The following is a 15,390-nucleotide window of genomic DNA, read 5'->3' as shown; positions in this document are numbered from 1 at the left end:
TTAACTTTTATCTATTTTATCTCGACTTTATTGTGGACTTTTATGGCAATGATTCTTGGACTGTTGTAGAATGAATTCTGTATTTATTCACTCTTATACTTGATTATGCTCTAAAGTATATGCATGCTTATACTTTTTCACATATTATGGTCCACGTTTCGATGTCTTTGACGATATAAATACCGAGACTTGGTCGGTATCTATACATTTTTATTAGCTTACAATGTTGATTCTCAACGATGATACTAATGATGACGTTGCTTTGCTGATTCGATTTTATAAATAAATAAATAAATATAAAAAAAGATTGCTCTTTGTGCAAGAGTCGATGAATCATTGCGATTGGCGTGTCCATGCCGCTACTTATTTTCGGGAGACTGTTAGATAAAAGGGTGAAGAGACATTGCGATTATACCATTGTACCATAGCAGCATAATAATTAAATAAAGGTAACGATAATTTGAATGCGAGAAGATGTCCCACGTTTTAATGTACAAATATTTTCGAATGAGATAGTTAAATAAAAACGCAGTTAGATCAGAGAAAATGAATTCGTTCTCGTAAGTAGTGATGAGTTTAAATATCTGAAAAAAAAAATAAACTATGAGGAGAGAGACGAGCGGTGTTAAAGGCTGCTCTATAAAACCACACGGACTAAAAATCCCGCTGTATGGAAACCAAGGAGATGGAGATTGGACCCGCGTGTAACGTTGATACTTACAGAGAGAAAAAGAAAAAAAAAATAAAAATTCCCACCGTCGGACGATTCGACGGTGCAAAAGAAGGAAATTCGAATACCTTCTCCGTAACGTGTGTGTGTAAACGCGTCCAACAAAAGCCGATCGATGTCAATGCGATGCGTACAGATCAATACCATCTCCGGCAGTCTCTGTTAATCTACGGTTTTATACGCAATCTGCTGCTGTATTTACACGTGTTTGCTTCAAGATAGTAACTTGACGATGGTAAAGTTGGCAAAGGACTATCTTGAAGTACAGGTGCCTGAGCAAAATCAGTACTTTAGCGTTTCATAGTATACTATACTATACATACTGTAAGCATAGGTCTCCATTTTAATTTTATTAAATACAATGCCAAGCCCCGTTGGCAACGCACGCATCCTGAAAAAAGGGAGGGGTGGGGGAGGGAGGGGAAAAATATACTTGAGAAAGACTTGCGTTTTGTACTGTGTCAAGCCCGGCGGAGTACGGTATTCTTCTTCGCGCTCGCGAGTACTCGACGCGACTCGCGAAATTCACTTACTGGTGCTAACGGGTCTTACAATCAATCAGGCTGATCGCCCACACGTACCGTTACACCCCTACGTTCGTTAGGTAAGCATGAAAAGGAAATTCTAAGACATCAAATCTGATATAAAATAAATAAAAAAAAAAACGACATAAGTGTGTGTCACACGATTTAACGTAAACGAAAAAAAAAAAAATCCTAGGCTAAGAATTTGGTTTGTGTGTTCATAAGTCTTGTTCAAGCTACTTTTGTACAGGATACCATTTTTGCATCATCTCTCTCTCTCTCAACGTAATAACAAGTAACCGACACACCACAGACTATATATATTTCTGCCCATTCCATCAGAAACTGAAACTTTCATTGTATTTTTAAGTAAATACATTTTGGAAAAACAAAACACGGATGGCTTTTTTATTCTTCACATGTGTGTGAAGCGAATTTACTTCTTCTTCTCCCCGCTCTGTCTCTGCGGAATTATATACTTGCATAATGTATCGCCGGCATCCTTGCGCGAATACATTTGTGCAATTCAGGGACGCCGCCTGAGAAAGATTGTAATGTAGTGGTATTTATGTATACGACAGTTGTATGCCGTATATATACACATGTATGTAAGCTACATTTTTACATTGAGATAATCCAAGCGTTCACTGCCGACTTTTTCATGCTAAGTACACGAGAGCGCTACTTATCGATCGATGTTATGTAAATATGCAGTCGTAACTGTAAATATGCACACTTTTGTTGTATCTTTTAAACAGGATATTAAGTGCTTACAAAATGATCCGATACATTAAACTAAGGATCGATGCGTGTATGTATCGTTTTACAATCTTTTCATTTTTTCCCCCCATTGCGTTTTCGATCATTTCCGCCTGATGACGATACTTTCATCAAGGGACACATTTTACCCATGACACACGATGTATAAACAGCAATAAAAATCATGGAATTTATGCGAGATTGTTAAAGCCAAATGCCACACACACATACACGTACACTTTCTTATATTTATAACAACTTTTTATTTACACATTACAGGTATATGGCAAATAATAAAGTATATAGTTTTTAGATATAAGATGATTCCTTATAACATTTCCTGCACGTTACAATATATATATAATAAATTACCTGAGGTGATTGTAAAAATATATATTTTACATCAAAACAATGTCATCGCTATGTTACTTAATCTAATAAAAATTGTTCGGTAGATTAGAGAATTGCACTTTTCCTCTTATACTTTTACATTTACTCTTAAATAAAGCGCCTGTGAAACATATGTAAAACGAAGTACCTGGACGGAACGTTCAAGCGAAAAATTTTTTCCGAGTATGTCGATCTCTCGACACCTCTCAACACCCTCCGTTACGCTTTTTCTTTGAGTAAGTCGACGCGTTAATCCTAAATACAACCGACCATACGTCAAAAATGTTTAATTTTGTACAAAGTGCGATTTTTTTTTTGTAGAAACGTAATTGTGCAACAAGGATAAAGTACAGTGCAGTAACAGAATAAGCATAGAGTACGCACGCGAATGTTTACGTCTAATCTAATAATTTACAGTATTTCGCCCGCGCGAGCCTGTCCGTCTTACGGCCTTTCCCGCCTTCGGCGCGAATTTCCTCTGCGTTTTGCATTATTGCGCGCAATTCGCATTTGTTCGCGACGAATATCGTACAATCTATATATACGTATGAAAAACAAGTTATGAACTTTGATCACAGACAGAGCATTACCTCACGCACCACGCAATCAATATTTCGTATCAAACGCTGCAGCTTCAATAACGTCTCAATCTGTTGTAACGTCGGCAAAACGAATGCTTCGCGCCACAATTCGGTCGGTCTCAGATCACCGACCGAACAATTTATCTTGGATAGATAAACGCCGATTATATATTGTTATAATTATATATCAGATAAATTGTCTATCACATAAAGCAATTAAATATCAAGATTCCGTATTAATATTGTTTCAGCTAATGCTCGCCGATGAGTATATAACAATTGCGTACCGATAATATATATATATATATATTTAGCCTAGAGCAGAGCGTCTCCTTTTGTTCATTGTCCATAAAAGTTTATACATTTCCTTAAACAATGTATAAATTGAATGTAGATATAAACGAGATACAGATTGAGCATCGAAATAAGTTTATGTCTAATATCTATGCTCTTGTTTAATGTGATGTTCTTTCAGCTCATTTCTTATAAGAAATAATTAACTCAATTGATTTCTTCAAAGGCAGTGAAGAGAGCACGTGTATAAAACTGTAGCTGAAACGTGAGTTTCTTAACCGTAATTTCGCTGACCAATTTAGCCAATAACAACTGTCTAAAAATGTACATTATTTCTACCAACAAGGCTATTATTCGAATAAAAGATACGCTGTAGCGCCTGTCTCCCTCTCTCTCTCTTTCTCTCTCTAATAATTTCTATGTACTATATATACTTGACGCGAAATCATATTTTTTGAAAATAAGTTGTTTTAGTTATGTCCTGTGATGACGAATAGCTCAATGTTAGAGCAATCAAAGTTCAATCAGAAGGTCCAAGTTCGAATCTCGAACTTGCCATCACATGTGCGACACTAACAAATAAAATTGACATCGTCACAATAGAAGATAACAAAACATATCAAAGAGCGGCGAAACGTCGAAACGGTTAAAGAAAAAAAAAAGTTGTATCTTCAGCCGTCGTTTTTTTGATTAGCTTTGAGTATTTTATTCAAAGCGGAGAGTTCCTGATTGATCCAAGTAATACGCTCGTTAGTTTCTCTTTCTTCGGCGTTGCTGGTCTCAGGCTGAAATGAGATAACAATTGATTTAATAATCGTATACTGTGCATATCGCTGTGCATGTAACTGTAAGCCGTCAGTATGTTGGGTCGAAATATTAATTTATACTCACTTGTATACAATCGGAGATGGATAATCCAGTTGACAAGTTTGCGGAGAGGTTTCCAAAATCCGCGAAATCAGCGGAGTTGAACTGCTGACTGTCCAAGTCTAGCAGACATGGAGATCCTGCAGTGCCTAAAAGATTGACACAACAGACTGATGTGAGAATTCTACAATGCTATTATCAAGCAAAAAAATTGAAAACAGAGAGATATTATACCGATATCATTTAACGGCTGTAATCCGCCTTGATTTTCTGGCGTAACTCTGTTTAATGTCGGCAAGTTTAGTTCAGGCTGATGTAACAGTTGATCTGGTAACTGCAACTGATATGGAAATTGAACGTTCGGCGTTACCGACATATTTGGTGATTGCATCATTGATTGTTGTAAAAAAGGCGAGTTATAGGTAGGGTCACATTCCATAGGGGATGTACTTCCCGGTGATACTTGAGGCCTGAAAAAACACGAGGGCGAATAGATAACGACATTTTAAAAAGAAAAAAAAATAGAGACTTTACATTCGAACGTAAAGTTTCTATTTTTTTTTACGTTTTTTTATTTAATTCTATTTTAATCTCTTGATTGTTAATCTACCATAAGGTTTGCATATTGCTGGGCGGCTGCGGCGACGATCTTAGGAGTGGAGTGAAACCGCTCGCACTTGTACTTGGACCTCCGAATGACGGTATCTGCTCCGGTTCGGCTTTGATGATATTAAGTGGTGGATTCCTAGGATCTACAACGTTACACAAGAAGCATGTATGCCATTGCATCCTATCTCCTTTTCATTGCTTATGAAAAGATGATTATCTTGATTCTCTTTAGACGATTAAAGTGATCTCAATCTACATGCGTGATGTTACGAAATATTAACAATAGTAAGCATGCAATAGAAACATAGGAAAATCCTTAATGAAGAAGCGTGATTTCATGCATACGTGTCACACACATGCAATTTTATATATTTTCACTCTTCAAATTTCTCGAAAAACCCCGCAAAAACTATTCTCTGTATTCTAAACAATCATATGTTGTCCAATTTCAATCATTAGCGAAAACCGTTTGCACACTAAATTAACATCACTACCTGTCGTACCTGAATCTGCAATCTGTATCAAGCATGAACTTTTTATCTGAAATTGTATGGGAGCAGAGAATAAAAAGACACTTTTGCATCACCAAGTGATTATACATATATATGTATATATATATATAGATGTATTACATCATACTGTAATTCGTACAATATGTAAATATATTTATCTGGTTCACAAAAGAAGCAGTTTATAAAAATTATATTATATTACGATAGAAATATTGCACATTATCTGATTGTACTATGCTACAATTGCTGCACGTATATATGCATATATATACATACACACACACATACAGCTGACTTTCAAAAGTATAATATTATTGCACAAGAGCAGCGCACTCGCACTATACAAAGTTTGAGCTATGAAACTTTTTACTTATAAGTACCTATTGTCACGAGTAATGATTCCACAATAATCATTACGGCAAATTCCCCCGTTATAAGATCTAGAGATGCGTTGCGTACGCTTGCTTCTCGGAATCAATTATCCCGTGTAAATATCCGTAAATAGAAAAATACAATATTATCATATCTCAAAATATACAAGCTCACTGCTCCCTAAGATCCCTCAAATTCAAACTCCAAAATCCTATGTAAAATACATCTTTAAAAAAGTATAAAACAAGTTTTTTTCTGCTTGTCTATATGTGAAAATATATGTATAGTGGTTTTTTTTTAGGTATAATGAAATTTTACCCGATTAGAAGCCTCCCTTTCCACTGTGAAAATTAATTGTTGACCAACAATTTTCGGAATTTGTTTGCCGAATATATCATGCACGTAACATTTCTGAAATTTTCCATCGTATTTTCAAAGTGTAAAGGGATTGGATTAATCAGATGGTTAGTGTGTATGATGACACGTAAGAACAATCGAACGTTGTGAACCCGTTTACATAAAAACTGTACAATCGTTCGTACAAATACTGTTTCCAACTTCGTATATCCCAGTGTTAGAAGTGTTGTCAACAAATTTATCACGTTTGTCGTTAACAATTAACAAATGTACCAAATAGGCCTGCTAAAAATGTACAAAAACTTCACAGATTTTTCATCGGTAAAAGGCCTCTCGTTTCATATGCGTATAAGCGTATACTTCAACTTCTGCACAAAGAGTAATATAGGAAACATCAAAATGGCAAAATTGATTACAGCAGATAGAAAAAGGGATTGAAGGATCGCGAGTGGAGACAGACAATTACAGTCCGACACACTCACTCCTTCAATGCGAAACGTGATGGTAAGGATAAATAGCATGAGTTTTACATCCCAGATGAGATTCGGACATGTTCGGATGATAATACAATGTAATATCAACGATGTTTCGCCACCATAATCCCATAAGCTGTGTAGAATTATGAAGAATTCTGCGAGCATACTCACGCTGCTGAATTTCCGTTACACGGCTTGGAAATATGGGGTTTGGCTTTGGTTTCTTTCGCCTCGAATCTATAATGATTGTACATTAATTGAGTATCTTCATTATATCTCGTTAACATCGCGTTACAATTGCTCTCGAATGAAGAAGGCCTCGTGTATTTGAACCTCGCGGATTTTCTTATTGTACCAATAATTTTTGTCACTCCAATAGGAGAGAAAGAGAGAGAGAGAGAGAGAGAGAGAGAGAGAGAGAGAGTCAATTCTGGACAAAATTGAGCTAACGATTTTTAATGAAGCATTTAAAAAATTAGCAGTCTATAACAACACGAGAAGGAAAAGATGTTTGTATAAACTCGTAATATCGTATAAAACTTAACAACAAATATATATAGTAAAGCAACGTACATTGAGAGTATACGAAAAATATAACAGCTTGACTAGAAAGAGAGTAGTTAGTTATTTGATAATAAATAACAATTATCGAAAACTTACAAATTATAAAAAAAACCGTTAATAGGAAAAATATTAAGGAGTAAGGCAACAAATTGCACTTCGACTAGACTACAATTCTGCACACTTCGATAAATGCGTCGATCTTACGAGAATCGATTCATTTTACGTGGCAATATGTCTTAGGAAATACTTCTCGATTTTCCCCCATTCTCTAGAAAAATCTTTGGTTTAAAGATACAAATGTAATAATATCCTTAAATCAGCGTCAAAATTGCAAATTTACAACAAGAGCTGACGGTGGTAAAAAGCTTACAGCTGCAATGCAAGACAACATTCCTCACATTTCAGCAGACAAAAAAATCGGTGGACTCAAACAATACAACCGTTTCATATTACAAATATTGAGTCATCTTCAACTTGGCAGTATATAAACAAAGAAAAAGAAGTCAATCGAATCGATCGATAAAGCACCTAACGAGCGGGTAGTTTAGGTCTCTTTCGCTTCTGTCAGTATCTTCCCACCCTCGACTAGACTATAATAAAAAGACATCTCGTCAAATTCCGAGGCGGTCGCGTGTGGTGCCATAGTGGTATACAGCGCATAGTGCTCGGCCTCAGTTAAATCTGCGCCATACGGCGGCGTGTCGTCGTCATCGTCATCGTCATCTAGCTTGAGAGATTTAACGCTCGTAACGCTCGTCATACTGGGACGTGGACTTTGTGACTGCGTGGCGTCTTGCATTGAGCTCTTCAGTAGGTATGAAGTGTTCAACGACGGATCGCTATCTCTGCTTAGATCCGATCCCAAGCACTTGTCCTTCTTGCTCTTTTTAGCAAACAACTTCGAGAACAGCCCTTGCCTCGCGTGTTTCGACAAGCTGCTGGGTAGGGACGGCAAATTTTTATTCGGTGCCTCGGCGGAGGTGGTCTGAGCGAGCGTCTGAGCGGATATCGGACGCGGCAGAAGAGGCATCGACGGCATCTTGCGTATCCGCTTCGGCGGCAAGGGCGGCAATCTCTCCTCCGCCTCGTGCGCCACGTCTCTCTTGGCCGTCAATGTCGGTGACGCAACGGGCACTTCCGCGTCTTGCCTCGGGACGGCCACGTCCTCGTACTTTCGGTCGTCGGTAATATCGAACAGCTCTATCGGATTTTTCATGGCCATTTGCAAGCTGGTGTAGGTCTGATTGTCGCAGACGTCAATGTCCATCATTTGCGGATTGACACTCGTCTCCGTGGCAGCATGCACCAATTTGTTATGTGTATCGGCATAGATTTGATCGAGCTCGGCCACTTGCGACAGGAATTCGTTAAACACAGGCTTACTGCCACCGTCTGTCTCGTTATTCTTCTCCTTAAGGCACGCTTGTCCCTTCTGCACCCATTTACCTATTTCCGAATAGTCGAACCAATCTGACCTATCCTTCGAATTATCTACATTTCGCGACGCGGACGTGTTGCCTTCTTGTGCGTTGGATCTCGCATAAGAAATCGCATCGACAGTTCCCTCTTTATAATTGACAATGAATGTATCGTTCTCTCCATTATTACCGCCGGTATATAATTTGCTAATTTCTTTATTACTTTCCACGCTCCTCCCCGGGATTATCGTCATTTCGTTACCCTCATAATCCAAAGCGGCACTTTTCGCGGACTGATTTACGTTTTGTGCAGAATTTATTAACGCCTTTAAGTCGCCATTACACAGATCTACGTGATTCTTTACGTTATACAAATCGTTTAAAGCGCGCAATGCAGAGATCTTATTGTTCGGTATTTTCGCGTCCAGATCGTTATTGTTGAATTCGTCGATATTACGAGAAAACTTAGGGGTTACGTTGGCAAGAAGAGCAGTCTCCGTGGACAAGATTTTACTGAAGGTACTGTAATCTGCCTTCTTCCTGGCAAACGCTTTCCGTAAAGACCAGAAAGCTGGCCTACCTGTACCTAGCGGTAACATCTGAAACGGTAGAGGTTCGCTCGTAGCATTGTCCGACGGCCTTCTAAGCTGGATGCACACCTGCACCGGCTCTTCTACTTGTTGTATGTGGTAGCTAGGCGTTCTGAATGCTATTGCAGTCTACAAAGAACAGTATCAATGCAGACAATACAATTACAAACAAATCCTATTCTCTAGTACTGTATTGCAACTGTCATAATGGCTGCCTTCAGCGGGAAGAGCAGTTTTGAAACTTATAAGATTTGTTAATATGATCGGTTTTTGTCTTTACTTCCTCGCAGATCTAAATACATCCCAGCAAACACAAATTATGACCGCAATATTACAACAATATTGTAACATTTCCGTAATATAGTTGAAATGTTATAATATAACATAACAACATTGTGGCTATAATCTATGTTTGCTGGAATACCAATCAAATTAAAGAATTTTACAAGAGTTGCAAAGCTGCTTCTTTTTGCTAAACGCAGTTATGTAATTAACAGTTTATATATACAACTATCCTTGTTCACTTACTTGTTTATGTACATGCGTCGGTTGAAAATCGCCGTATCCTTCCCAGACTAGTTGCCCATTTCTCTCCTCAAAAAATCTCACTTGTATATCTTCTTTCGCGACTTTTTCACACAGCAAAATCATATTCATGCCACCGGCAACCGTTGCGCTGCAATGGCTCAATTTGCAAATCACAAGATCTGCCATTGCCTCTGAAACAGCGTATATACGTCGCAAGTAGAAAGGAGTTGGTTAAAAAATTGCTTACTAACGTGCAGAAAAATCAACTATGCCATTCGATAGTTTTATAGTTTCTATATGAGAATTGAAAAAGTCTTAATAAGCATAAGGTGTAATAAATATCAATCGTTTTGAGATGACAGGCCAAAAATCAAAAATATAACGCGTTAAAGACCCTCAATTCTTTCAGTATCGATCTTCTTCTTCCTTTGTATGGCCGTGCACGCGAGGCGAATATGGCAACTCTATTTCCAGACTTTCAGCCTTCCATATGTAAAAAAAAAGATGACATAAAAGGATAATAATTAGATTATAAAATTGATTTGAGAGATACCGAAACTGGGTAGAGAAGCACAAGTGCGAGACATGGCAGAAAAAAATTCCTGTTACAAAAATTTTATAATACTGGAACACTCAGACCGAAGCGGAACACATTCGGCCGAATAATCAAACAAGACTTTTCAATACCAATGTGTTGCAATAGTGTAGATATCTACCAAAAACTATATGCTGATAATGTAATCATACAATATTAATTCGTTTGGATCAATGGGTTTTTTCGATGCTCGTCATTGCTATTTTAGTAAATGCTGTAATGATACACAATGTTGTTATCAAATGACCTTTACTAAAGATATCAAAAATATAAATCGGCCCGAGGGAGACGAGAGAATATCGAAAATTCAAGTATCAAAACGACACAAAGTAGCGTAACATTAAAGAGAAGCAATTCATTGCAGAAATAAAACGGTTTCATAATACTATAAACAAGCATATTCATCTCATAGACGCACATTTTCTCTATTTGTTAAGCGAAATAACAAGGATTCTGCAAAAGTTCAAATTCTACACATTTCGGCTTATTTTGACCCGTAATTCCTTGCAGACATGAAAGGTTGCAATGGTCAGATAAATTTAAAATGCTTCTGATAATGTATCACATCTGAATGTACGTTTGCTTAGGGCAGTGGGGTTTTTCTCAGTTGCAGTACTCGTTATTGTTTTTTTTGTAATGCTAATTAATGTACACAATGTTGGTGCCACACAGATACACTTCATCAATGTGCGATGCTTTATCGAATGGCATTATGAATTTTTTGTACACGCCATAGGCAGGAATGCGATAAGATGTTAATCCCTGTATATTCGGCACAATACATATGCACTAAAGGCCAAAAGTTTGGAAATACCGATGCAGATAAATTATATAACTTACAACAATGTGAAGCAACCGACAAAAATAAAGATAAATTATGATTTTGATGTTATAAAATTATTATTGGATTTAAAGAATTATTGTAAAAAAATATATGTCGTTATAGATTGTATTTAAATAATCTCAAAAACGACAATTTTTGAAAAGTGTTTCCACACTTTTGGCCTGCACTGAATGTGTATATACATTTTATATAAAATAACATTACATACTTTTATCGTAAATAGGGTCAGACACAATGGGCTGTAACGGCCTGTTAAACTTTCCTTTCTGCGATCCTTCTAAGAAAACTTGGAAACATAATCTCACCACGTTGAGATCTATTTGAGTCGGGTGTCTCCTGTGGTCGAAACCAGCTGCAACAATTCATATCTTCTCGTAACTGTGACTTATTTAAATTGATAAAGAAATAAACACGAAAAAAGCCTGCACATACTTCGAAAGGGATCCACTCGTAACTCCTGACGCACTCTGAGAGCCTCTTCGATGTCCTTCTTTTTCACACACTGAATGCCCAGATTCGAGAAGGTAACAACCATATTTCCCGACGGAATCTCTACCGTACAAACACCCTGCTTGCACACCTCCTTGCCGACGAGATTGTGTGGATGAGGTCTGTACGGGAGGTCTTTTGTTACGCAGGACACAACCACCATAGCGCGACCCTGGTAGCCCATGATCTACAGGAATATGATAAGCGTGTAAGAAACGAGAAGAGAAGAGAAAGGCTCAACCGAGAGGTCAACCACTGTGGGAATCAATGTACATTTTTGTAGGAATACACTGCCAGTATTGCGGTAATACAATACTAGCGATACGCTATCAATACACAGCAATATCTCGAGCAATGCCTAACAACATATTAGCGATGCTTGGCAATATTGTGCAATAGGTGGCAGTACATGAGATAATAGAAGTACACGAGGCAATATTACTGACAATGCGAAAGCAATACAATAGCAATACTGGCAATAAAGTGTGTTGTATTGCCATAATTGGCAACACTCTGTACATTTTTTTAGTAGTGGTTGACCCCTCGGAGCTCAACGAAGCCTCACTCCGATCGCAACTCACTCGTATACTAGGGAAAGTTTTGTTCTCCGGTGTACTGTTGACACCGGGTATACTGCCGGCCGACCTGCCCTCGCATTCATAGCGAAATCGTAGCGCTTTACTGGCCGGCTGCTCTAAAATCTCAACGTGCGGTTGCTGAATGTGATCGTCCATTGCTACGATAGACTCAGGATCGGTGGCTTGAATGACGTCAACTAAAAGTAGTGTTTGTTGGACAAGCTATAGGAAATACTACACTAAATACTACACAATATGTGCTCAAGATACTCACGGATGTCGCTTAATTTAATATCTTCATTGAAGCCTTCCATGATTGTGAGTCTTTAATACAATGAACTTTGTCCATCTGAAATGTAATTATAAGTACACCAATTGGCGCCATATGGTTTTACAGTCAGCTACAAAAAGTAACTTGAACTTTTCTATTTATAATTTTCTATTTCTCCAGCAATAAAAATACTTGTACTACTCAAATACTCGAATTGCTGAGCAACTTGAGAGACAAATCTTAAATGTGCAATGAGAACTTTCGTGACATCTTACGTAGCCTCAAAGAGTCTGTTTAGATCTCCTTTTTCCTCCTGGTATACAATTTTAATATTTCAAACGCTACACCACAATGTACTACATTGGCGCGTTTGTGCGGCAATTTACGAACGACATTCGAGCCAGCAACGGCAAGGAACTGGGAGAGCAAAACGCAGTTTCCACGTAAAGCTTTCGGGGGCCCCGGAACGACAGCTGTTCGACTCCGTCCGCGTTCGCGGGGATACGTTCAGAAAACACTGCACGCCAAGTGTCCCGGGGGAAAAAGGAGCGCGAGGAGGGACTCAACGCTGATCCAATCATTATTTTGGGCGAGCCTAGGCCCGTACAGGCCGCGTATCTATAATTAAACTATCGTAGGACAATGTGACGGGAAAGAGAGATAGAAGGAGCGCGTGAGAGGAGCGTGGAGGGAGAGAGAGAGAGAGAGAGAGAGAGCGCGCGAGAGTCACGCTTGCGAGAGAAAAGAAGAGAGAGAGAGAGACGGAGACTTGCCTGCTGCACGAATCAACATGCTATATGTATATCTGCGAGGCTGGCGCGTTGTTCGTCGTTCGACGAGACTTGCGACGACGAGCACGGGCACGGGTGAGATGCGACGGCGACGAGGTTCACCACGACACCACGACGGTGGTAGACTGCGGGAGACGGGCAGAGGAAAAACAGCGGTCCGCGAACGCGGAATCGTAGTACTCGCACTTCCGTCGCGGGCGCGATTAAGTGGCGATTACTGGCGCCGATGGACCGCGCTGGCTGGCCTCGCGCGCGATTCTTTACTGCGTTGCGTACTCGGCGCACTCAGCAGTAGCATTCAGATTCAACACTCGGTCGGCCCCCGCGAGCCCGTGACGTGAGAGCGAGAGCGACCGACCGACCGATCGGACGGACGAACGGACGGATGATACCAGACGACTGACTCAGGCAGCCTGCCTGCCTGACTGACCGACCGACCGACCGACCGACCGACGTACGGAACGAAAGCGCGGTGGGAGCGGATGGGTGAATAAGAAACCTCGCGCGCGCGCGCGCGCGGCGTAATTGAGACATTTGAGATCCAGTGTATGACCCGCCAGCGAGTACTCTTACGATGCTCCGAGAAAAGTATACTCATAGTTCGATCTTATATCTAATCCGAGAAAACTTTTCTTTCATCCGGAATGTGATTTTTATAATCAGCGAGAAAAACGTAGCTTACGTCACTATCATTTTCTTTACTAATCGAGAATCTATGGTATTTATTTTTAAAAATTTTTTCTTTTACTTTTTTAAAAACTATTGAGTAAATCGATACATACATAATAATCTCAATTTATTGTAAAACAATAATATATAATATATATAATAGTTAAGTTGTATGTACTTAACAAGTGACTTAAATTTTAACGTGTAAAAATCACCCCTGCAGATGGATCATTTACGCAAAAAAGACAAAATTAAGTGCATATTATTCATGGATTAAAATCGTTTCAAGTTGCAATCTCGAGATCGTGCTATATTCAAAGTTGTTTCATTGGCTTTTGAATGGAATCTTAAAATCTAAGGTCAAATTTTTAAAACGAAAGCCAAATTAAGACTTTAAATATTTCAGTGATCTTCGGAATTAATGCACATTTTTTGTATGGACAAATCAGGATGATAACGAGAGATGCGTGCCATGCTGTTTTATCGTGAGATTCTATTTTTACGATGCTCAACGTGGTGGCTGCAGATTAAAAGAAAAAATTAAAATTCTCACGGAATTATCAATTCTCAGCGGCTCTTATTTTCATTCGTTGCGATCCGATTTTTGCTTCGGTCGTTTGCTTCACCCGCAATCGCGATTAAAATCTATTCGAGTAACTTTTTCTCTACAACTTTTAAGGGCAGAATAAATTGGAGGTTGAAATGGTACTTTTTTTTCTTGTTTTTTAAATTATATCCGACTCTATTAGGATAAAATAATAATTATATTTGTTTCAACGGGCACGGCTTAGATGACCTTGATTTGATTAGCACGCGCGAACTAGAGATATTATCAAATGCATTTACTTTGTAATTTCGTTTTTATAATATATAACATATTATTTTCTTTTTATTATGGGTCTATTTGCATTGGACAATTTATTCGATAATATAAATTGGGAAAATTTTTTGAATTTTACAATTAGTGCAATCTTTTTGTTAATTAACTTTGATTATCAAACTAATTTCGACATTGAGCTTAATAAATCCAGTATATTATTTTAATATTTAAGTTTAAATTTAATATTAAATTTATTGTTTTTTTTAAATATTTCAATATAATTTATATTACTTCTTTAATGTCTTAAATTATACTTACACTAAATTATACTTACAACATAAAATTTATTAAGGTCATCAAATTATTTCTTATGTATTTTTAACTACGAAACACGAATTTAATAATATTTTCATATTTACATAAATATATCTTTTAGTTGTATAGACTTCGTGCCAAAAGTATCGGACTTGTTAACTATGTATATGAAAATATTATTAGGCATCAATCAATCTTTGCGCGATTTTCTTATTTATTTAACTCGTCTTTAATATTTTATAATCTACTGTAGTTTCGTTACGTTTATAATATTGCAGATATAAAAGTTAATACAATGTTTCAGAAATAAAAAATACATTATGAAATAAAAGGGTTAAGAAGAAAATGTATAAAGTTGGAGTTACAAGTCAGAACCTTACAGCGCAAACTTGCTAGGCAAAAATGAAGAAAAAAGTACAGAAAAATACATGGAAAATATTAAGCTCT

The 15,390-nt window shown here is 37.9% G+C and overlaps 1 protein-coding gene across 5 annotated transcripts; it reads right to left on the bottom strand.

Moving 5' to 3' along the window:
• Positions 1 to 1,233: 1,233 nt before the first annotated feature.
• Positions 1,234 to 13,537, bottom strand: LOC105456056 (embryonic polarity protein dorsal-like). Of its 5 annotated transcripts, none has more exons than XM_011699830.1 (12): positions 13,122 to 13,429; positions 12,352 to 12,426; positions 12,081 to 12,274; positions 11,443 to 11,686; positions 11,219 to 11,362; positions 9,572 to 9,762; positions 9,034 to 9,172; positions 6,643 to 6,708; positions 4,756 to 4,897; positions 4,380 to 4,615; positions 4,170 to 4,294; positions 1,234 to 4,063 (listed from the first exon to the last, which is right to left on the bottom strand). In XM_011699830.1, the coding sequence occupies exons 2-12, from the start codon at positions 12,389 to 12,391 to the stop codon at positions 3,950 to 3,952; spliced, it is 1,635 nt and encodes a 544-aa protein (XP_011698132.1). In that variant the 5' UTR covers positions 12,392 to 12,426; positions 13,122 to 13,429; the 3' UTR covers positions 1,234 to 3,949. The 5 variants fall into 5 exon arrangements, 3 of the variants coding, with proteins under 3 accessions (XP_011698132.1, XP_011698133.1, XP_011698131.1); XM_011699831.1 differs by having other exon boundaries at positions 9,040 to 9,172; XR_975207.1 differs by lacking the exons at positions 1,234 to 4,063; positions 4,170 to 4,294; positions 4,380 to 4,615 and having other exon boundaries at positions 4,864 to 4,897; positions 6,643 to 9,172; positions 13,122 to 13,537.
• Positions 13,538 to 15,390: the final 1,853 nt, after the last annotated feature.

Source organism: Wasmannia auropunctata, unplaced genomic scaffold (genome assembly GCF_000956235.1).
Source record: "Wasmannia auropunctata unplaced genomic scaffold, wasmannia.A_1.0 LD335787.1, whole genome shotgun sequence".
NCBI classification, from domain to species: domain Eukaryota; kingdom Metazoa; phylum Arthropoda; class Insecta; order Hymenoptera; family Formicidae; genus Wasmannia; species Wasmannia auropunctata.
Note: the sequence above shows the minus strand (reverse complement) of the source record. Positions and strands in the feature narration are given on the sequence as shown.